This window comes from Trichomycterus rosablanca, chromosome 3, assembly GCF_030014385.1.
Source record: "Trichomycterus rosablanca isolate fTriRos1 chromosome 3, fTriRos1.hap1, whole genome shotgun sequence".
Lineage (NCBI taxonomy): Eukaryota > Metazoa > Chordata > Actinopteri > Siluriformes > Trichomycteridae > Trichomycterus > Trichomycterus rosablanca.
Genome location: NC_085990.1, coordinates 41,816,736 through 41,841,643, shown reverse-complemented (window position 1 = coordinate 41,841,643; position 24,908 = coordinate 41,816,736). Strand labels below are relative to the sequence as shown.

The window sequence follows — 24,908 nt, the reverse complement described above, 5'->3', positions numbered from 1 at the left end:
ATAACTGACCTCATCATGTACAAGGACTACTTTGTAAGTTATCGATTAACTGGTTAATTATTAACATCCCTAGTCTTAACTTCACACTTTCCTCATTCCACACTTATATGTGAGTAGAAAGCTTCTCCTGCCCGTTCTACTATTCTTTAGTTAAAAAATGCAGTTAGATCGGAGGTGTCAGTCAATACTTGGGCAGCCTATATTTAACAGATTGTCAGGCTTTGTTAATTAAATAATGAGTTTAATCAGGTCTGTTAAATAAGCTTGGACCTTTTTACCTCTTAAGCCACTTAGTATTGTAGCCTTCCAGGACAGCAACCTGACACCTCATGTACTTATAAAATTCACCAATATTGTGAGACATCTAACCCGGTGAGTGGGTGGTAGCTCACCGGTTAAGGTGTTGGACTAGTAATCAGAAGTTTGCTGGGTAAAGCCCCACCTCTGCCAAGTTGCCACTGTTGGGCCCCTGAGCAAGGTCCTTATTCCTCAATTGCTTGCATTGTATTCGACCACATTTGTAAGTCGCTTTGGATAAAAAGTGTCAGCTAAATGCTGCAAATGAATTAGAATCAGAATTAGAATGCTTATTGGTCTCAAACCCCCCATTGTACTCATTCTCTCTTATTCATTGCCACTTTATACTCACTAGCAGAATCCTCCATTATATGACGGCTACCAATCTGGGTCAGAAAAAGCTAGTAGATGTCTTCACTGACACAATGCAGGCCACTGACTTTTTATCCTCCATCTTTGGGCAGATCACTGTGTCTAGGAGATCCTCAAGAACCTTCTGCTGTACATGAGGACAGGAATGTCATACTTCCAGTTTAGACATCAGGGTTAAAATGGCTTATGGTGTTGCCTGGACTTAAAACAAAAAAACTGACATTAGCACAATTTTGTTTGTTTGTTTATTAGGATTTTACGTCATGTTTTACACTTTTGGTTACATTCATGACAGAAACGGTAGTTACTCATTACACAAGGTTCATCAGTTCACAAGGTTATATCGAACGCAGTCATGGACAATTTAGTATCTCCAATTCACCTCACTTGCATGTCTTTGGACTGTGGGAGGAAACCGGAGCACCCGGAGGAAACCCACGTGGACACAGGGAGAACATGCAAACTCCACACAGAAAGGACCCAGACCGCCCCACCTGGGGATCGAACCCAGGACCTTCTTGCTGTGAGGCGACAGTGCTACCCTTGTGTTGTTTAGGAGCCACATTCACACGATGCATGTTTATTTTGTGCCAAGAATAATAAAGACTTATTCTGCATAGTTGTTTTTGCATAGTATTATTATCATTATTATTGTTGATATTATTGTTTTCCTTTTTTATTTGTGCAGATTTCTCCCATTTTTCTCCCAATTTAGTGTAGTCAATTTATCTTCCGCTGCTGGGGGATCCCTGATTGCAGTCGAGGTGGGTATATTGCTGCTCACACCTCCTCCGACCTGCGTGCAGCCATTAGCAGAACCCTTTTTCACCCATGCACTCTGCACAGGTGCCTCTCTATCTGCCAATCAGGGTCCTTACACAGCGTTTGAAGACCCCACCCACATAGTCCGGGCATCCCGCCCTAGCAGAACCGTGTCTGCTGCAGGCACTGCCAATTATGCCCGCTAGATGGCGCCCAGCCGACCGGTGGCGACATTGAGTTTCGAACCAAGGAGTTCAGAATCTTGGCGCTGGTGTGCTAGCGGAATATCCCGCTGCGCCATTTGGGCGCCTCTTATTATTGCTGTCTAAAGTGTATTTAGTTCCATGCCCAATTCTTAAAAATAGTACATATTAAAAACTGAAATCTATTCAATAGATACTGTTCTTTTTATATATATATATATATATATATATATATATATATATATATATATATATATATATATATATATATATATATATATATATATATATATATATATATATATATATATATATAAATAAATAATATACATATGTATATTAGGGCTGTCGAAGTTAACGCGATAATAACGCATTAACGCGATCTCAATTTAACGCGATTTAAAAAAATAGTGCCGTTAACGCAGATTCTAGTTCATGTTGAGACTTGACTGGTAGAACCAACGTTTTAATGTCGGACTTGCCACCGTTGTTCATTTGCGGTTTGTTAAAATAATATAACTGAGCATCGTAGGGATGCACTTGCATAATAAAGAAATAAATACACAGTATATTCACAAGTTGTCGGGAGCAAAACACTTTATTAACTTATTCTGTTACGGCACTGAATACCGGAGTCAAGCACGCTAGTCCATGAACTATGGAAGCCCCAAAGGGTCAAAACACACTCACTTCGTGTAGAAACGTCCATCAAACCATTGTCACGATACAAGCACAGAAAAGTCTGTTACAATAACTACGCCTTATCCCACCTAAAGCACCGCTGATCTACAATGTTTGCTGATGGAGAAATTCTAACCTACAATCTGACATTTATACGAAGTCAAGGGTCTCTGCTGGATAGTATTACTGCCCAGTATGTGAGTGAATAAAACTCCCTTACAGTTTTCTCTTGTCCCAGCAGTTTTTAACATTAGTACATTTAGCATAAAATGTGTTCACCATTTTAATGGTAACATTTCACTTAAAAAACCTTGTTTTCTATAACATTTACACAGATTTTATTTAATGCAATTAATCGCGATTAACTATATGAAATTCTGAGATTAATCGCGATTAAAAATTTTAATCATTTGACAGCCCTAATATATATATATATATGATTGTATTTTATTATAATAAAGAACAAAAGCATAATGATAGTTCAGCCTAATGCACATTTAGGCTGTGTTTAAAATAGTAAACAGTAGATTATAGTATGCAACCAGAATGATTCATTACATGACGGTTACCAATTTGGGTCGCAAAGTGCTAGTAGATGCTTTCACTGACACAATGCAGGCCACTGCATTTTTCACCCTCTATCTTTGGGCAGATCAGTGTGCCTTTAGGAGATCATCAAGAACCTTCTTCTGTACATGATCGTACATACACCCTTCATTGCTGGTATTGCTTTAACTAATAGGGAAGACAGAAATATCATTCTTCCAATTCAGACATCAGGGTTAATCAGGCCTATAGTGTTGCCTGAAGTCGAGTCTAAAATTGTGCTGTTAGACAGTTTTTTTTATGTTGTTTAGGAGCAAAATTTCTAGATGCATGTTTATTTTATGCATCAAGATTTACAAGATGCATGTTTATTACTCTGCATAGATCCTTTTGCTTATTATTATTATTATTTTCTACAGTGTATTCAGTTCCATGCCCAAGCCGTAAAACAAGTACATACTAAAAAGTAAAATCTGTTTAGTACTGTAGATCGCACACACATACTGTTCTTTATTTAGACATTTGTGATCATCATGATGATAGTCAGGCTTAACACACATTTAGGCTGTGTTTAAAATAGTGTACAGAATATACAGAGTGCAACCAGAATGATTTTTTCCCCTGCACGTGATGGATACCCGGATGACTTTTTATTCCGGCCAAAATTTCCAGTATGCAACCAGAGCTGTTTTCACGCTATACTGCATTGTCATGCAACACGGGCCGTTTCGAAATGCCATTTAAAAAAAGTGGGAGGAATGTCCATACGTTTGTGTGCCCTGTAGTATGGTTTGCTTTTGTTGCATACTCAATACTATACTGCATACCACTATGGGGACCTGCATGCAGTATACAGTATATACTAAGTGCAGTATGCAGTAGTGATATTAAACACAGCCTTAGACGTCTGTGTTGGTGTGTTGGCGGGTGTGTTTTTGTAAATTCACTTTTAGGTGGTACTTTGAGGATTTGATTTAATGCCGTATGCTGTAACATTTAATCACAGCTCTTTCACCATCTTACAATCCCGTGATTGCAGCTATAGACCAATTAAAACAGCAGCTTCAAAATATGAAGCGTTTTGGAGCAACAACAGCTCTACAAATTGCCAACGATGGAGCCACCAGGCAGGAGCTTTATGGATGTGGTGAGGGAGGACAGGCAGGTAGCTGTGGTGACGAGAGGATGCTCAAGAACAGTTTGTCTCATTGGTGTGGGTAGCACTGTCGCCTCACAGTAAGAAGTCCTTTCTGTGTGGAGTTTGCATGTTCTCCCGTGTCTGCGTGGGTTTCCTCCCACAGTCCAAAGACATGCAAGTGAGATGAACTGTGTTTAACATTAAACTTGAACTGATGAATCTTGTGTAACCAGTAAGACCTAAGTTAGACTTCTGTGTTGGCGGGTGTGTTTTTGTAAATTTGACTTTTGAGGAAATTTGGTACATTGAGGATTTGATTTAATGCGGTATGTTGTAACTTCGCATTAAAACTCTTTTTTGCTTCCGCATCCATAAGGGTATTATGTGCCAAAGTTGGTGAGGGAAAAAACTTGACTGATCTGCCCTCTAAATTCTGCTCTGCCCTGGCGGCCCAACATTGTTCGATCTTCCAAATGCTCAAACAAATACAGACCTCCTGCTACTCCCACTTACAGAGCTATTAGACTTCAGTGGGTTGCCAGATCACTCTCTGAGTGCTGCCAGTTTATGCTGACAGCAATAGGCTTGTTTAAATGTAACAGAAATTAAATAAACACACATTTTAAATAGACATTTTAGATTGTCTTTTGTTTAAATGTTGTTCCTGGTGCTGGCCTACAAACTAAAACATCAATCTGACCCTTTCACCTAGCCCTACATGTATTATTCATCATTCTGTGTGGGGTAGTGATTTACATGAGCTTTAGAATGTGAGCTTTTCACATTGGAAATCTAGAAATGTACTTTGATTGACGATTGACTTTGTAAACATACTGTTAGAGTTACAATCACACGATTGTCTGTGTGCATTTAAATCACAACTGAACCATTTATAATTAATAGAAGGCTTAGTCTCTGATGTGTGTTTTAAGAAAGACACGCTTTAAGCCGTTAGGCAACATCATCTTTAAGTCTGGTTTAAATGAAAACCACTGTACTTGCTGTTAAGTATTGATTACCCGGATGTTATGCTGTTGGAAGAGTAGGATTAAATCAGCTGTGATGAACAATGAGAAATAAATTATTCAAATGCCCTTCCAAGAATCAATATTTAGCTTCAAAAGCATAATAAAAACCTTAAAAGATCTAGATGCGTCAGACGCATTAGTGTGTACAGCAAAGCTCTCATCAGTATTGAAACAGGTCTGTATGAGATGGGTAACAGTATAGAGCTTTACTGTTGTGTTCTTGGGCGGTGGTTCGGTGGGTAGCACTGGGTTTGATTCCCAGGTGGAATTGTCTGGGTCCTTTTGTGTGGAGTGTGCATGTTCTCATCTCTACAGTACAATGATTTCCTCCTACAGTCCAAAGCATTTGGACATGTCTGACATTAAACTGATGTGTAACCTGTAACCACCTGTTCTGTCATGAACATGCCATAAACCAAAGTGTAAAACATAACATTACAATTCTAATATAATGAAATAAATGTAGTTTTCTCAAACTAAAGTATGCCTGTACAAAAAAGAGGCGATGTTATTGTGTCAGTACATAATTGGTAATGGTGTATGAGCTAAAAAGCTGGGAATCGTTTTTTTGCTGCTTTTAAAATACAGTTGTAAGTCTGTTGTTTGCTAGGCTGACCATCAACCCAGCACCCCCCATACTGGCTGATATCGGTGTAGTATACAAGCATGTCTTTATGCCTGACCCAGCTATTAACTAACCACCTGATCAGAGTTACTTGAGCAGCGTCTGGATATAAAATCCAACAGTTTTACGTTTTGGCAAACGTGAGGTCCATTATTATTGATTTTTGAGCACTCAGTTGGCACAGCGGTAAATTACACTACTCCATCACACCTGGAATATAAGATTCGAATCCCCTCAGTGCTGTCAGCCGGTCAGGCATCTACATACAAACATGATTGGCTCTGACTGAGGGAAGATGATAACTGGCACCCTTTTCTGGGGTGTGTCACTAGATTGCGTTAGGTGATTCCAGGTTAGCCAGAAACAACACAACCCTGACCAGGATAAAGTGCTGGTTAAAAAATTAACTCAAGCTGCTCAGGTGGCGTAGCGGTAAAAATACACAAGCTGGGATTGCGAATACATCGTTTCGAATCTCAGCTCTGCCATCCGGCTGGGCTGGGAAGCTGCATGAACAATGATTGGCTGTTGTTCACAGGGTGGGATTAGCCGGACCAGGGCTTCTCATAACTGGTGCAATTATGACCTCTGCTGGCTGATTGATGGCACCTGCACAAGGCTGATCCGCATATTAACTCGCCTCATGCAGGTGAAAAGATGTAGTCGGTAATGCACACATGTTGGAGGGGGTGTGTTTCAGTTGTGAAGCTCCTCAGTCAGCAGTAAAGGGTTGTATCGGTAGAGGTGAAGCGTAACGCAATCAGGGTAATTGGATACGACTAGATTAGGGGAGAAATTTGGGGGGAAAAAATTGGAGAAAAAAATTAAATGGAGTGTATTTAAAAAAGTATTTATTTTCTTATTTTTTTCTTATTTTTCTTATGTTTATACATACATTTTAAATTTTATAATGTTTAGTTTTTAGTACAGAATGAAAAAAAATTGTCTGCATTAAAATAGTAAATTCAAACCAAGTGTTAATTCAAATGTTCAGAAAAATACCCGGGCTTTGTTTCCACCAGAGAAAAATACTCGAGCGCTAAACAGGCCTTAAAGACCTTGAAGAAATTGTGGACCAAGTGTCAGTAATTTCCACTTTCACCTAGAGCAGGGGTGGGCAAACTTTTCGGCTCAGGGGCCACACTGGGTTTTAAAATTTGACAGACGGGCCGGGTGGGTGTGGGTGTTTGGAACTAATATAAATTACATGTGAAACTCATGTAAAATCTAAGTAATAAAGATTGCGACAAGCATAAATGGTAAAAAACCCCCAGAAAACTTCAAATAACAGAAAAAATATTCGTCACATGAAATCTATTCCAATATGTCAGCTGTAGAAGCAATTAATAAGGTGGTACGTATTTTTATCTTAGCACAACCTGCATCAAATTGGACAATTTCTCCAAATTTGCAGCCGCAAAATGCACGAGTCACTATCCGACAAGTTCGCTTCCATGAATCGAATATACAGTGTATCACAAAAGTGAGTACACCCCTCACATTTCTGCAGATATTTAAGTATATCTTTTCATGGGACAACACTGACAAAATGACACTTTGACACAATGAAAAGTAGTCTGTGTGCAGCTTATATAACAGTGTAAATTTATTCTTCCCTCAAAATAACTCAATATACAGCCATTAATGTCTAATCCACCGGCAACAAAAGTGAGTACACCCCTAAGAGACTACACCCCTAAATGTCCAAATTGAGCACTGCTAGTCATTTTCCCTCCAAAATGTCATGTGATTTGTTAGTGTTACTAGGTCTCAAGTGTGCATAGGGAGCAGGTGTGTTCAATTTAGTAGTACAGCTCTCACACTCTCTCATACTGGTCACTGAAAGTTCCAACATGGCACCTCATGGCAAAGAACTCTCTGAGGATCTTAAAAGACGAATTGTTGCGCTACATGAAGATGGCCAAGGCTACAAGAAGATTGCCAACACCCTGAAACTGAGCTGCAGCACAGTGGCCAAGATCATCCAGCGTTTTAAAAGAGCAGGGTCCACTCAGAACAGACCTCGCGTTGGTCGTCCAAAGAAGCTGAGTGCACGTGCTCAGCGTCACATCCAACTGCTGTCTTTGAAAGATAGGCGCAGGAGTGCTGTCAGCATTGCTGCAAAGATTGAAAAGGTGGGGGGTCAGCCTGTCAGTGCTCAGACCATACGCCGCACACTAAATCAAATTGGTCTGCATGGCTGTCACCCCAGAAGGAAGCCTCTTCTGAAGTCTCTACACAAGAAAGCCTGCAAACAGTTTGCTGAAGACATGTCAACAAAGGACATGGATTACTGGAACCATGTCCTATGGTCTGATGAGACCAAGATTAATTTGTTTGGTTCAGATGGTCTCAAGCATGTGTGGCGGCAATCAGGTGAGGAGTACAAAGATAAGTGTGTCATGCCTACAGTCAAGCATGGTGGTGGGAATGCCATGGTCTGGGGCTGCATGAGTGCAGCAGGTGTTGGGGAGTTACATTTCATTGAGGGACACATGAACTCCAATATGTACTGTGAAATACTGAAGCAGAGCATGATCCCCTCCCTCCGGAAACTGGGTCGCAGGGCAGTGTTCCTGCATGATAATGACCCCAAACACACCTCTAAGACGACCACTGCTTTATTGAAGAGGCTGAGGTTAAAGGTGATGGACTGGCCAAGCGTGTCTCCAGACCTAAACCCAATAGAACATCTTTGGGGCATCCTCAAGCGGAAGGTGGAGGAGCGCAAAGTCTCGAATATCCGCCAGCTCCGTGATGTCGTCATGGAGGAGTGGAAAAGCATTCCAGTGGCAACCTGTGAAGCTCTGGTAAACTCCATGCCCAGGAGAGTTAAGGCAGTTTTGGGAAATAATGGTGGCCACACAAAATATTGACACTTTAGGAACTTTCACTAAGAGGTGTACTCACTTTTGTTGCCGGTGGTTTAGACATTAATGGCTGTATATTGAGTTATTTTGAGGGAAGAATAAATTTACACTGTTATATAAGCTGCACACAGACTACTTTTCATTGTGTCAAAGTGTCATTTTGTCAGTGTTGTCCCATGAAAAGATATACTTAAATATCTGCAGAAATGTGAGGGGTGTACTCACTTTTGTGATACACTGTAGTTCCCACTCCTACCGGTCCTACGAGAAACCAATGCTTGCAAAAGGTTCCTAGGAACTTATTAAATAAACACAAACCGGCATTGGGGGAACACCTACGCTTTCTCGGCTGCAATCTGAATGGAAGCTCTGTGTTGCGAACAAGCGGTTTAAGGGGTTAATGCGGTTTTTGGACAACTTTGTAAATACTCAGCGGGCTGGATTAAACAGCTTAACCGTATGTGGCCCGCGGGCCGTAGTTTGCCCACCACTGACCTAGAGCCATTATTATCACACCTCACTGATGCAATTTCACAAGCTCAGAAACATCTCGGCCATGGTTTCTATTTATTGCTATTGGGGTTAATCCACTGCCCACTCAAGTAGCTAGCCTACTCTTTTTGTCTCTAGTGCCTTATTGAATGCATATTAAATTAGCTTCTGTGCCTGCCAGTGTAATGTATAAAATGCAAATTATATAACTATTCGAGTTCATCAGGTCAGCTGACGTGCTTCCAGCTCTGCATTTATTTTATTCAAGGTTGAAGGGGGAGGGGGTTGTGTTTTATCTCCTGCTGTCTGGCTATATATTTTTTTAAATTCGCTTTAGACCTTTTGTAATTTTATTTCTGTGAACCCTTTCTTCTTTGGCTGTACAGTGGACCCTTGACTTACGAATTTAATTGGTTCTTAAGTCAAAATGTTCGTTAGTTAAACCTATTTTTCCCATAAGAAATCATGTAAATAGAATTAATCTGTGCCAGACCCCCCAAACCACCCCCTTACCTGACCTCTCTAATGTCTTAAATGGTCTTTTTTTGTTATAAATACAACTATATTTTCCCTTAAATTATAGAATAGACATTCCTGTAATAAACAATAATACACTTTTCACATTTCAGTACAGTGCGTGTGCTGTACTATACACCATAATACATTTCCTTCTTTTTTATAAAATGTATCTACCAGAAACAACAATAACTCTCATATTTCTCTATTATTTCCTTCTTTATTTCAATAGTGTTGTATTTTGTAGGTGTAATTGCACGAAAGAAAGAATACTTTACTGAGCCGAATTCCTTCTTCTCTCTCACTCACTGTCCCCTCTGTCTGATACACAGTGACAGCTACTGGCAGGAGTAATTATACAACACAACAAATAGTGATTTCATTTTCTCACCACTACGCTTCCTCTGCACATTCTTTGTGGACATTTTAATATAGAATTTTACAAAATATTAAGAAAACACCTGAAAAACACCATCCGCTGTCCGAATGTTTGCTCACAGTATATATATATATTTAAGCAATAGAACACGAGAGGGAGTGTGTTATCGCGAATAACATCACGGCTGTGATTTGGTCGCAGGCACGAACCGAAGGTGAGTGCCGTAGATCATCACAGCCGTGATGTTATTCGCAATAACACACGACCTCGAGTGTTCTATTGCTTAAATATTGACAATACCTTCCGCCAAAAAGTAGTTCCACAATGAATATAAAGTTTAACACTACAAAGCAGACATCCCAAGTTGCAAAAACTCATTTCAGGGAGGTCAGAACAACAAGAAGAAGAAGGCAAGAACCTCTGAAGGGAAAAAAAGAAATAAAAAAACCTCTCGCACACACCAAAGGTTATGGATGAAAACAGAACTACTAGGAGCTGCTAACTGGCTTAACTAACTGTTCGTGTTACAAACACATTAATGTTCCCTACATAGTGCACTAGATTGTGTATCAGATCATGGATATATGTTCCCTACATAGTGCACTAGATAGGGAATTAGACAATTGATTTATGTTCCCTACACAGTGCGCTAGATTGTATATCAGATAACGGATTTAAAACGCGACCGGGAAAAAAAGGCTGTGTTGCCTGCGTGCGTGTTTGTGTACATGAAGCTTGTCGTTAATGGCAACGCGTCAGCGGAGTAATACCATTGTGGTGTGAAAAGACCGTGCTCTTATCCCGAATATCAGCACGTTTAGAACGCTTCTCAACCAATCAGATTGTAAGGTCGGAACTACCCGTTGTATAAATATACAGTATATATATTGTATATATACAGTATATTGTTGTGTGTATATATATGTATATATATATACATATATATATATACATAGAGAGCGAGAGAGAGAGACAGTCGGAGTCAACTTGTTCGTGACGTCACGTGTTTCGCGAATTTCTGTTCGCAATCCGAAATTTGTTCAGACGTTACGTTGAAAAAGATCGGTCGTAACCGTAATGTTCTTATGGTAAACCGTTTGTAATTCAAGGGGGTCTACTGGACGTGAGAATGGACCATTTCAGGAACAAGAGCTTGGCAAAGGGTATTGTTGTACCGATTTTTGTGTCCCAATTACAAAATATGCAATGCGAGGTGGCCTATTATTTTCTCAGATTTTGTGAGGTAAAACTCCTACACTGTTTGCATTTGCAAATCTGCATTTTTATAACCCATTCTATTTTAGCACCGCTCGGCTGTACTCCATCGACACTGCTGTATCTTTTAATCTCCAGCTTCTTACTCTGTTTTTCTGCCTCTCGACAGGTTCAACTACAGGTCAACTCATCACCTCAGCACTAATGGCTTTTATGAATTCCTCAACTGGTTTGACGAGAGGGCATGGTATCCACTCGGCAGGATCGTCGGAGGCACGGTGAGAATACTGAAAACCTAAAGGCCATGTTTATACTGAAGCTTTTCTCTTTCATTTTATTTCTGCACTTTTTTTGTAAAATGATTTCTGGTTTATGGTTGGGGAAATGGGGTTTGATTTTCATCCAAGACCAATATTTCTGTGCATTGCTGCTAAAAGGTTCAATCTCATGTTTTATCACTTCATAGAATTTGTTCCTTTTTCCATCCATTTTTTTTTAACCATCCTGACCAGGTCATATAGTAGAATGCCCCAAATACACCAAGGAAAGACAACAAGTACACATGCCTGAAACCATAAAAGAAATTCTTACACAAGACAACACAAGAACAGTTTTAACCTACCTTACAACCATAACAATGAAAAAATAAAATGGACCAAAATGTAAAGACAAGATAAAATAAACAGACAGTAACATAATACCTGTTTTTGCCATTAAATGACACATACACCAATCAACCATAACATTAAAACCAGTGTAGAACACTTTGTAGTTCTACAATTACTGACTGTAGTCCATCTGTTTCTCTGCATGCTTTGTTAGCTCCCTTTCATGCTGTTCTTCAATGGTCAGGACTCTCCCAGGACCACTACAAAGCAGGTATTATTTGGGTGGTGGATCATTCTCAGCACTGCAGCGACACTGACATGGTGGTGGTGTTAGTGTGTGTTGTGCTGGTGTGAGTGGATAAGACACAGCAGTGCTGTGTCCGCTCACTGTCCACGCTATTAGACACTCTTACCTAGTTGGTCCAGAGTCAGAGACGATCGCTCATCTATTGCTGCTGTTCGAGTTGGTCATCTTCTAGACCTTCATCAGTGGTCACAGGACACTGCTGGCTGGATATTTTTGGTTGGTGGACTACTCTCAGTCCAGCAGTGACAGTGAGGTGTTTAAAAACTCCATCAGCACTGCTGTGTCTTATCCACTCATACCAGCACAACACACACTAACACACCACCATCATGTCAGTGTCACTGCAGTGCTGAGAATCATCCACCACCCTTGACCATTGAAGAACAGCATGAAAGGGCGCTAACAAAGCATGCAAAGAAACAGATGGACTACAGTCAGTAATTGTAGAACTACAAAGTGCTTCTGTATGGTAAGTGAAGCTGATAAAATGGACAGTGAGTGTAGAAACATGAAGGTGGTTTTAATGTTATGGCTGATCAGTGTATAATGTTAAACATGGCGTTAAACCCCAAATAAATAAATAAGTTTTAACCGCCCTTAGTCGACAGATATCCGTTAAGCAACAATTACATAGCATCTCATAAAAATGAATGAACAAGTTCCACCCTTTTCTGCATTCTATTTTTGCATTTCCCCCTTTTTCTCCCAGTTTAGTCATATCTAATTACCCACTTATCACTCCTCTACTGCTGCAGACCCCTACCCTGACCTAGGTGGCCACACCTAACACACACCCCAGTAACATGTGTCTGACATTTGCCAACAGCTTCTTTTCACCTGCATGAGGCGGGTTCACTCAGGGATCAGTATTGCATCCAGAGACTCATGCGCTGATCTCTATTATTGCCAGTCTCTGTACGGGCACCATTGACCAGCCAGCAGAGGCTGTAGTGCAATGGTATTGTGGTATTTCTTCTGTCCTTAGTCGACAGATGTTCGTTAAGCAACAATCATATAGCATCTCATAAAAAATATAAAAAATGAATGAAGAAGCCCCCTCACCCTTTAGTCATACCCAGTTCCCCACTTGTTACTCCTCTTCTGCTGCAGACACCTACACTGACCGAGGTGACCGTACCTAACACACCCCCACTAACATGGGGGCATTTGCCAACCGCTTCTTTTCACCTGCATGAGGCGGGTAGTGCAGCAGTAATGTGGAATTATTTTACATTCACTTTTTGTACAATGGGACAATTTACACCAGATAATGAATTGGACACACCAAACTTACTCATAACTACCTGCTAAAGGGAGACCAGAACCCCGCTTGCCCTCTCTGTGGAGCAAGTATTTCTGTTTAACACATTCTCTATGCATGCCAAAAGATGAATAACACCAGAATAAAAACTACAAAGGAATCTTCATCAGTCCACCCCAAAAAAACTGCTTAAATTCTTACTAACAATATGACTTAAAACGCCATATAAGATATGAAAAAAATCAATTGAACTCTACACCCTCACAGTTACTCAAACAACACCCTAATCCATATAAAGTCTTTATGAATTCCTGTGAGGAAACAGATCAACCCCCGCTTTGACTTTTTAAAGATGGAACCTTTTATTCAGCCATGATAATAGCCATAGCCAAAATAGACAATAGCCAAAGACATGCAAGTGAGGTGAATTGGAGATACTAAATTATCCATGACTGTTTGACATCAAACGTGTGTAAACATGAATCTTGTGTAATGAGTAACTCCCTGTCTTGGGGCAGCATGGTGGCTAAGTGGGTAGCACTGTCGCCTCACAGCAAGAAAGTCCTTGGTTCAATCCCCAGGTAGGGTCCTCCGAGTTTGCATGTTCTCCCCATGTCTGTGTGGGTTTCCTCTAGAAGCTCTGGTTTCTTCCCACAGTCCAAAAACATGCAAGTGAGGTAAATTGGAGACACTAAATTGTCCATGACTGTGTTTGACATTAAACTTGTGAACTGATGAATCTTGTGAAATGAGTAACTACCGTTCCTGCCATGAATGTAACCAAAGTGTAAAACATGACGTTGAAATCCTAATAAATAAATGAATAAATAAATAAAAAAGCGGCTTCAAAATAAAAGCTATATTTAGATGTGCTTAAATATCTGTCTTGGATTTAACATTCTTCCCATCTTAGTTGCTGTGGTCACTTGGATGGCATGGTACAAGTTATGCCAAGTTCACACTACACGACTTTTCAAGTCATCAGGTCACTGTACAGTTCACACTACACAACTGGATCTGTTGATATCTGTCTTTCAAGTCGTTGTGGCTTTCACACTACACGACTGATCGGTGATGGGGGGTTTCACACTACATGATCTATCACCAACTGGAATCGCAGGCGAGCTTCTCTGGTCTCCCAAACTACATTTTGTCATGAAAACATGACAATGTTTAATGATACCACGTCCAAAAATACACGTCAACAAGTAGCGAGCGATCAAAGCTGTTTGTGCGCTGATGTGCAGCGTAAAATCAAAGAGAAAAATAAATGAATCCGTTTGGATTTGGCGACACGACCAGCAGGAATTGTCTGTTCTGTAGTGAGTTGGAGGTTAATAAATATTTTTTTGTAATGCAGTGTTGGTGTTATGGTTTGGCGTGGACGATAAGTTCACAAATATTGTAAAGCTTGTGTGTGTGTTGATGTATTCTGAAACTATTTTATCCTTTTCACCACACTCGTTGCCAGTCGCAGCCGACTGATCCAGATATTCAACATGCTAGATATCTCTCCTCAGTCGCTCGGATCGGGGGTACTGTTGTGTTTTATTAAAAAAAAAAAGTAGTTACACATGTGACGTGAAATTCAATAGGCTGTTGGCAAACATATAAATCATATAAGTTTTACACTTCCTATGGTCTACGATGACTCTTTGAGAATGGACAAATATTTGATTCGCCCATCTTAAAAGTGCAAAGGTGTATAGGTGTGGACTACGAATGATTCAGATTCAGTTCTCAATACAGATCCTGCTGAAGTAGACCCAAGTAGGGAAGCTCCCACCACCAGTTAATCAAACTCTAGCAGTAAACCCTCTGCATCAAACTAAATCAGAAAATACCGAGATATATACCGTGGTACCTTGTAACTCGATGTCCCCTAATCTCAAATTAACAATGATTAACAATGAACAGTCGCTTTGTTCAGCGCTCGGCTTGAGCGGTGCGGTAATACGTCATCAAAGTGTGCATATGAGACGAAACTGCATTTATGTGGAATAACTGTCAGATTCACTCTGAAAGCTCCACATGTATCTGTGTTTAGCTGGATTTTTCTCACTGTTTCACTTTTAAACTTGTGTTATAGCTCGAGGTTCTGAGAAATTGTAAGAATCAGCTTTTATTTCAGTGTTTTTATATTTGTGTTATTTTAGTGTATAAGCATCAAAAACAACCCCATTATTTTACATAAGCCAAAAATATATGCAAGTCCACGGCACCATGGAACGCATTAACAGGTTTCCCAAACATCCTTATGGGGGAAAAATACGCCAGTCCCAGAACCAACTGATGTTGAGTTTCGAGGTACCACTGTACTAGTATCGTCCTTGCTGAAAGCGTAAGAAGAATATCACCTGTGTGAAGGGGGTTAGAGAATTTTTGACTTAAATTTTTTTAACTCAGGGTGGTCTAAGAGAAAAAAGGTGGAGAAATGCTGATATAAGCGTAGCATGACTGAGGTAATGAGCTGATCTCTTGGCTATGCTAGGCTTTGAAATGCTCTGATGTGAGCATTTTCAGTACTTGACAGCTTGGCCATGGGAGCTGTAGGGGTTTGAAAAAGATGGATCCCAGTAACTGCGGTTATTGCCGTTTACAGCAGATGCTATATGCTCTTTCATTTCCAGCCTGCAGATCTAATGGAGGAGAAACGGGAGCTATAGGAAATACATCTTTCTCACTTTTCCCCCTTAATGATTTGTACCACAACTCTCCACTTTCATTACAACCACTCCATAGTTTTACTTAAACTGGCCTGATTTGGTGGTTAATCATGTCTAGCTGTTATCGACTGCATCATCATGTACTTTCCTGTAATTGCTTCATTTCATTTCATTTTCTTGGTTTTTATTCTATTTATGCCCCCCCCCCCCCCCCCCCCCAAACTGATTGTGTCCAATTACCCAAATATATCACTCACCTCAGCAGACCCCTACACTGACGGAGGAGGGCCATACCTAACACACCGTATTCGACATGCTTGTTGTAGCCAACTGCTATGTTAACACACACACACATCTTACAAAAGTAGAAGCTCCTCCACTCTGTGATACCTGACATATACCCGTTTCAATCAAATGTATACTAACTGAGGGCGCCCAGGTGGCGCAGTGGGATATTCCGCTAGCACACCAGCACAGAGTTTCTGAACCCCTCGGTTCGAAACTCTGTGTTGCCACCGGTCGGCTGGGCACCATCTGGTGGGCATAATAATTGGCAGTGCCTGCTGTAAATATAACCACTGTGTAAGGCCTAAAACAAACAAATAAATAAATAAAACCGCTATGTCTGAGGTGTGTGCACACAGATTAGTATCATGTACCGAGAGATGGCCCATTATTTACAATCCCTGTGCAGACCTCATTGACCAGCTCTGGCTGCTTCGGTTCTATTAGGAACACTGCGCGCCAGGTTGAAACACCCAGTACTGGGCACCAGTCTTTCTGAGGGCTTAAACTGCCTCCACCCCCCAAGATGAAAAAAAGAACATGTACAGGAAATTTTAGTGGAAATGTGCATGGACATAGGTATACTGTGTAAAAGGTAGGCATGTAACGATACACTCTACCCACAATACGATGCGATTCACGATACTGGGTTCACGATACGTTTTTTTCCTGATTTGTTTTTTAACTGAAATTGAAGACAAATGATGACAAAGTTTAAAAATACTGTATTTGTGATTATCTTTTATTTATCTAAATAATGAATGCCCTTTTATTTCTGACATAGGTACAAACTATGCAAAACAATTAAGCCCAATTCGGCTGAAAAGCGCCTGTGACGTCATCAAGGCGTGGTGTATAGCGCCAGCACCCTCTGCTGTTTAAAGTGAATATCGATTAATTTTACATGTCAAATCGATTTGAATCATGGAATTTTTTAATCGGTTATTAACAGTATTGTGGGGAATTGTTACATCCCTAGTCAAAGGTGTACCATCTTTGTTTCAACATTTGTGCTGCAGAGCTGTGGCCTGAGGCAGGGATTTTCAAAACAACCCAAAAAAAATGGGTCGCCGAGAAAAATAATTAATTATATAATAATTAAATAACAGCACAGAAACACGAAATAAACTTGTATACGATCACCCCCTTGTGGAGGCTTTGTTCCATCTTGTAAACCACAGTGGGACCAGATTGTACAGAGCAAAACAAGAAGATTCATTGCTCGTCCCTCCCTGCAGGCACTGCCAATTATGCCCGCTAGATGGCGCCAGGTCGACCAGTGGCAACGCTGAGTTTCGAACCGAGGAGTTCAGAATCTCGGCGCTGGTGTGCTAGTGGAATATCCCACTGCGCTACCTGGGTGCCGACTATCTGAATTTAAGTGTACCTGGATGGAATTATGTCCAGATCACATGGTCTTTCTGCTGACCCCAATGCTACAATAGTAAACAGAGCTTTTTACTTAAAGCAATGTACATACATTGTCAACCTATTAAAGCAGATGATGGTTTATACTAGGGCTGGGCGATTTTCACGATTAATTCGGTTAATTCGCATGAACGTTTTCACCCGATGTTAGAAATGTGACAATCGCGATTGTTTACATACTTTATCTTTTAATTAAAATGTCACGAAGCAGAAACTGACCAGACGCTCGCGGAATATAAATCAGGGAAAATTTAATATAAAAAGGGCAAAACAGTGTACAAAATCAGGTAAAGTCCAAAACCAGAGGATAGATTAAAACAGTAAACGGAAGACAACAAGGATTATACACGGTAACGGTTTGATTCAGTAATAAGGAGCGCAAACACGATCGGCAAAACGAGACACAAACAGAAGAGTTTAATTAAGATTCACTGAATCAAACATAGCCGAACTGAATCAAAACTCCGGAGACTGTGAGCCCGATCAGGATTGGCTGACCGGTACATGTGACAGTCACGTGACAGTCCGTGAGCGCATGGGATTTGTAGTCCATGTTGTTAGAAGCAGAACTTCCACCCCCCAATCACAAGAGGACAAAATCAAAGCTGAGCTGAGTGATTACTTGATGCCCCCCAGTGTAGATACTGATACAGATTCACTTAGTGGTGGAAACAGTAAAAAGGCTCGTGTTCCTTTTAAGAAACCTGTAAAGAACTTTTTGTAAGGTGGTTCTGCTGCACAATATTTAAAATAAGAGTTGTTTGTGAGCTATTCTTATAAAGCATATAGATAATTTAGATTTCTATTTTGTTTTAATTATTGTGATATCGTTATTGTTATAAAGTTTGAGTCCCTTACAAGGATAATTATAGGTGGTGCTGTTACTATTTTTGCACTTCTGAAGTCTTAAATTACAATGCAAAAAAAAAGAAATTTGAGTCTTACTTCAATTGCATTATACAAAAAAAAAAAAAAAAAAAAAAAATCGAAATTGTACTCGACAATCGGTTATAATTTTAAGAGATTTTTTTTTTTTTTTGCAAAATCACCCAGCCCTAATTTGGACCAGAGTTTTCAAACCCTGGGTCCCGACCCTTGGCTGGTAAAGAAAAAAATAATAATGATTAAATAAACACATTTTAACAGGTACATAAACACAAAATGAACTTGTAAATTAACACTCCTTGTGGAGGCTTTACATGACTTCTTGTAAACCACAGTGGGACCAGATTGCCACCATTTGTTTTAATTAAGTATATTTAGTTTAGTGTTTCATTTTGATGCATTATTTGTGTTGCCCGGTTCACGGTAAATATCATGGACAAAATGTGGGTCTCTTGATCCCCTGATCCAGACGACAAATCAGAAACGTAATTAGCTAATTCTGCGCTTTATAAGATTAAATCATTTGATTTCATGTTGGTTATGATTTGCTCTCCGTGTGTGGGTGTTTCTCCAGGTGTACCCGGGTCTCATGGTGACAGCAGGTTTAATTCATTATCTCCTGAACCTGCTCAACATGACCGTGCACATCCGGGATGTGTGTGTGTTTCTGGCTCCGATCTTCAGCGGCCTGACGTCCATCTCCACCTTCCTGTTGACGCGGGAGTTGTGGAATCAGGGAGCTGGACTGATGGCGGCCTGTTTCATCGCTATAGTGCCCGGTTACATTTCTCGTTCAGTGGCTGGTTCTTTCGATAACGAAGGCATTGCCATCTTCGCTCTGCAGTTTACCTACTATCTCTGGGTGAGTAACGAAACACATCGCTTAGTCAGACAGTGTTACTGCAGTGCAATCACGCTCTTTGTTTGTGTTCTTCAGCTTGTGTGTTATTCAGTGGCAAGAAATCTGCCAAACACCTGCCATGCTACAACACATTTTAATAGAATGCCCCAAATTCACAAAGAAAAAACAAGTACACACGCCTGAAACCATAAAAGAAACTCTTAGACAAGGCAACACAAGAACAGTTTTAATCTACCTTACAGCCATTAAAATATAAAATGGCCCCAAAATATAAAAACAAGATGAAATAAACAAATTAAATGACGCATACACCGATCAGCCATAACATTAAAACCACCTCCTTGTTTCTACACTCACTGTCCATTTTATCAGCTCCACTAACCATATAGAAGCACTTTGTAGTTCTACAATTACTGACTATAGTCCATCTGTTTCTCTGCATGCTTTGTTATCCTGCTTTCACCCTGTTCTTTAATGATCAGGACTCTCCCAGGACCACTACAGAGCAGGTATTATTTGGGTGGTGGATCATTCTCAGCACTGCAGTGACACTGACATGGTGGTGGTGTGTTAGTGTGTGTTGTGCTGATATGAGTGGATAAGACACAGCAGCGCTGCTGGAGTTTTCAACCACCTCACTGTCACTGCTGCACAGAGAATAGTCCACCAACCAAAAATATCCAGCCAACAGCGCCCCATGGGCAGCGTCTTGTGACCACTGATGAAGGTCTAGAAAATGACCAACTCAAACAGCAGTAATAGATGAGCGATCGTCTCTGACTTTACATCTACAAGGTGGACCAACTAGGTAGGAGTGTCTAATAGAGTGGACAGTGAGTGGACACAGTATTTAAAAACTCCAGCAGCACTGCTGTGTCTGATCCACTCATACCAGCACAACACACACTAACACACCACCACCGTGTCAGTGTCACTGCAGTGCTGCAGTCCACCACCCAAATAATACCTACTCTGTGCTGGTCCTGTGGGGGTCCTGACCATTGAAGAACAGGGTGAAAACAGGTTAAAACAGTATGTAGAGAAACTGATGGACTACAGTCAGTAATTGAAGAACTGCAAAGTGCTCCTATGTGGTAAAATGGACAGTGAGTGTAGAAACAAGAAGGTGGTTTTAATGTTATGGCTGATCAGTGTATAATGTTAAAAACGATGTAAAAACCCAAATAAAGAAAGAAAGAAAAATACTTAGTGGCGAGGGCCTTTTAAGCATCCAATTACAAAATTCAAAACGAAACAGATGCCTCGAGTCTCAAATTGTCAATACAGTTTCACGCTACATTAGTCCGCCCTGGCAAACTTTGGCGCATAATTGTTTTAGAGACGTATTGACCAAGAAGACAAAGACGAAGCATTTTCTGGCACGACAGTCCTGCTTTAATTAATTTATGTTGAAGATGAAGTAGGCCAATTCTCTCTTTCCTTAATTGGTCTCTGGGTGCCGTATGCTTTTACAGGTTAGTACTGCACAGTTAATCATTACGAGTTTGGCCTCTGCAACTAGCTGATGGCAGAAATGAATCTAGTCTGTTTAGTAGGAGAAATAAAAGGAACGACTTGCTTTGAACGTTAAACACAAGGTGTGTTTTAATCACCTCAGTAGTTTCCTGTGAAGTGGACTACACACGAAAAATTCATACATTTTAAGTGAGATGCCAAACCGTAGGGAATGAAAGCGTTCAGTTTGAAGAGGACTTCAAACTGCATAGAGAGCAGGGACTAGCGTTCATCACTACACAGGAAGCTGACAGTAAAGTTTACCCATCAATCATGTCATTCGGTTTAAGACAGCTGGCACATTATTTGAGAGCAGCAAATGGTTCATGTGCTATTAAGTTGAACTAATCTGTCATTAATCTTTGCTGAGAACTACCAACGATGTGAAAGTAACCAGTGAATGTTCAGAAACCCTGCAGAATCCACCAGAAACTGAATTTAGCTCATTAACTTTCACACAGCTAATTATGAGTAATGCCTCACCTAATTCATGGCTGTGAAATGAGCCGTTTCCCCTGTAATATGCAATTTGCTATGAAATTCAAAATTTAAGGTGTGAGATTAGCAAATTAAATTCTTTAAGTCGCATAGCATATAATCATGTACTGTACAATGATCAGCCATAACATTAAAACCACCTCCTTGTTTCTACACTCACTGTCCATTTTATCAGTCCAGCAATGACAGTAAGGTGTTTAAAAACTCCAGCAGCGCTGCTGTGTCTGATCCACTCATACCAGCACGACACACACTAACACACCACCACCATGTCAGTGTCACTGCAGTGCTGAGAATGACCCACCACCCAAATAATACCTGCTCTGTTGTGGTCCTGGGAGAGTCCTGACCATTGAAGAACAGCATGAAAGGGGGCTAACAAAGCATGCAGAGAAACAGATGGACTACAGTCAGTAATTGTAGAACTACAAAGTGCTTCTATATGGTAAGTGGAGCTGATAAAATGGACAGCGAGTGTAGAAACAAGGAGGTGGTTTTAATGTTATGGCTGATGAGTGTATATTACTATTGGATAATGCAGATGTGGCCCTTGGTGAAAATGAGTTTGACACCCCTGCCTTAGAAAGCAAAGGAATGGTCAATGATCACTGTCAACATGTTCACCTGATGTTCCAGGGCATTCCAAATTTACGCATTTAACAAAATGAAGTTTTCTCAGCTTATTTCATGTGATCAGTGTGTAGAGGCTTTGTGATGGAATTTAGCCTTAAATCATTTCTAGTTTTTCTTTTTTTAACACTTACGCAGGTTAGTAAATATTTCATTTCTTTATTCTGGTTAAAGTTTCAGTAGGTTTAGTTCCATCAGGAAACACTAAGCGCAAAGCAAGAGTGCCACATATGGGGCGCCAATCCATCGCAGGGCTTCCACCTCCCCCCTCAGACATCAGCCTGATAGCACCACTGAGATGTGCAATATAATACATATTTCATTTAGTTTAAAAGTAGAAGGACAGTCCAGAAAGTGACCTTTTAAATTGTCTTGCTCTCATAAAATATTGGCTGAGTTTAAAATATTGAACCATAAAAATAAAGGATGTCAGTGTAGAAATAAAATCTGGTTAGTGATTGAGGTGCTGAGTCGGAACTGTGTTATTAACGACTCAGAACAGTTTGATAAGCTGCTAAATCTCTATTATGCAGGGACCTTTTCTGTGTGACACTTCATACAGTGCGCTGTAATTCTTTTCAGAATGAACATAATCAAACGTCTGTCTGACAGAAAACACGGCATTGCACTTTTTAAAATGGGTGTTTTTGTTCTAATAAATCACGACCTGTAGACATAACCTGTGTAACTCACTGGCCACTTTATTAGAAATACATGTGCACCTGCTAATGTAATAATTCTGTTTGTGGGTGCAGTTCTTAAAATCATACAGACACTGGTCAAGAGCGTTACATAACGTTTCTGTAGAACATCTTAACAAAAAATAAAATAGGCCATTTCAGATTGACACACCAACACTTAGGAGATACTATACAATACTAGGAGAAGACCCCGAAGAATGCCAGACATCCATCACCCTAAAACATATCCAAAAAACTACTTACGCCCAATACATTAAAACAAATATTCACCCAAGATAATACAGAAATAATCCCTAAATTCCCAAATAATATAACACTGAAAACATCGATCAGCCATAACATTAAAACCACCTCCTTGTTTCTACACTCCCTGTCCATTTTATCAGCTCCACTTACCATATGGAAGCACTTTGTAGATCTACAATTACTGACTGTAGTCCATCTGTTTCTCTGCATGCTTTGTTAGCCCCCTTTCATGCTGTTCTTTAATGGTCAGGACCCCCACAGAGCAGGTATTATTTAGGTGGTGGATCATTCTCAGCATTGCAGTGACACTGACATGATGGTGGTGTGTTAGTGTGTGTGGTGCTGGTATGAGTTTTAAAATACCATGTCCACTCACTGTCCACTCTATTAGACACTTTTTCCTAGTTAGTCCACCTTGTGGATGTAAAGTCAGAGAAGATCGCTCAATTATTGCAGCTGTTTGAGTTGGTCATCTTCTAGACCTTCATCAGTGGTCACAGGATGCTGCCCACGAGGCACTGTTGGCTGGATGTTTTTGGTTGGTGGACTACTCTGTCCAGCAGTGACAGTGAGGTGTTTAAAAACTCCCATCAGTGCTGCTGTGTCTGATCCACTCATACCAGCACCACACACACTAGCACACCACCACCATGTCAGTGTCACTGCAGTGCTGAGAATGATCCACCACCTAAATAATACCTGCTCTGTGGGGTCCTGATCATTGAAGAACAACATAAAAGGGGGCTAACAAAGCATGCAGAGAAACAGATGGACTACAGTCAGTAATTGTAGAACTACAAAGTGCTTCTATATGGTAAGTGGAGCTGATAAAATGGACAGTGAGTGTAGAAACAAGGAGGTGGTTTTAATGTTATGGCTGATCAGTGTATGTACACAGTCGAGTCACATTATTATGACCACCAGCTAATATCCAGAATAACTGCAGTGTGCAGCATGAACAGCAGCTAGACCGGCTGGTCCTGGTAGGTTGTCACAGGTATCTGGAGCCATGCTGACTGCAGTGCATCCCACAGCTGCTGGAGGATTCGTAGAGCGAACACGACTATTGAGGTGGTCTCACAGATGCTTAATTGGGTTCAAGTCTGTGGAATTAGAGGACCAGGGTAGTACTTGGAAGTCTTGGTCATGCTCTTCCAACCAATGTCAGACTCAGACATTTCTAGCTGTGTGACATGTCGCATTGTCTTGCTGGAAGATCCCATCTGCCCCAGGGACAATTTTACCCATGACGGCAGCAAGGGATATATGTGCAGACACCTTATATACCCACCAAGCCAGCTCATGGAACATGACTTCCTTCATGAGCTACGCGCTGCCGCTATCGAAAGTAGGAAGTGTGCATAATAATGTGACTCCACTGTGTAAAATACAAGACCAGTTAAACTAGCATAAAGCACAGATACCTGCCATGAATATTATATGTGATAACATAGTGTTATAAAAACCACCAACGAAAATTGAGCAAACGTGATCTGAGCGGGTGAGTGTGTGCCATTCTTGTTTGCCCCAGACTAGCTGGTGTAATTAAATCAAATAGTTTAATTCCTAGACCTTATTTACATTACAGTCTCGAGAAAGACCATTAATCTAGCAATTTCTGTTAATCCCAATGTATGTCAAATGTCTGTGGACATCACATCTTGAGCTTGTGAGACATCCTATCCCATGGTCACTTTAAGAGCAGGCACTGATATTGAGTAAGAAGGCCTGACTTGAAATCGACATTCTAATCCATCCCACAGCTGTTAATTAAGGTTGAGGTTGGATCTCTGTTCAGACTACTAAAGGTCCTTCACACCAAATATGTTAGATCATGTCTTTATGAAACTCTTTATGAAATGTACTCAGGATTACGGTCATGCTGCAACAGG

General features: G+C 40.5%; 1 protein-coding gene across 1 annotated transcript in view; it reads left to right on the top strand.

The window, feature by feature from the left end:
• Positions 1 to 24,908, top strand: part of stt3b (STT3 oligosaccharyltransferase complex catalytic subunit B) — a 69,590-nt gene that overhangs the window by 12,037 nt on the left and 32,645 nt on the right. The window contains exons 2-3 of the mRNA XM_062991335.1: positions 11,294 to 11,402; positions 19,139 to 19,426. Of these exons, the coding sequence (XP_062847405.1) occupies positions 11,294 to 11,402; positions 19,139 to 19,426 (397 nt within the window). The remainder of the gene's footprint in view (positions 1 to 11,293; positions 11,403 to 19,138; positions 19,427 to 24,908) is intronic.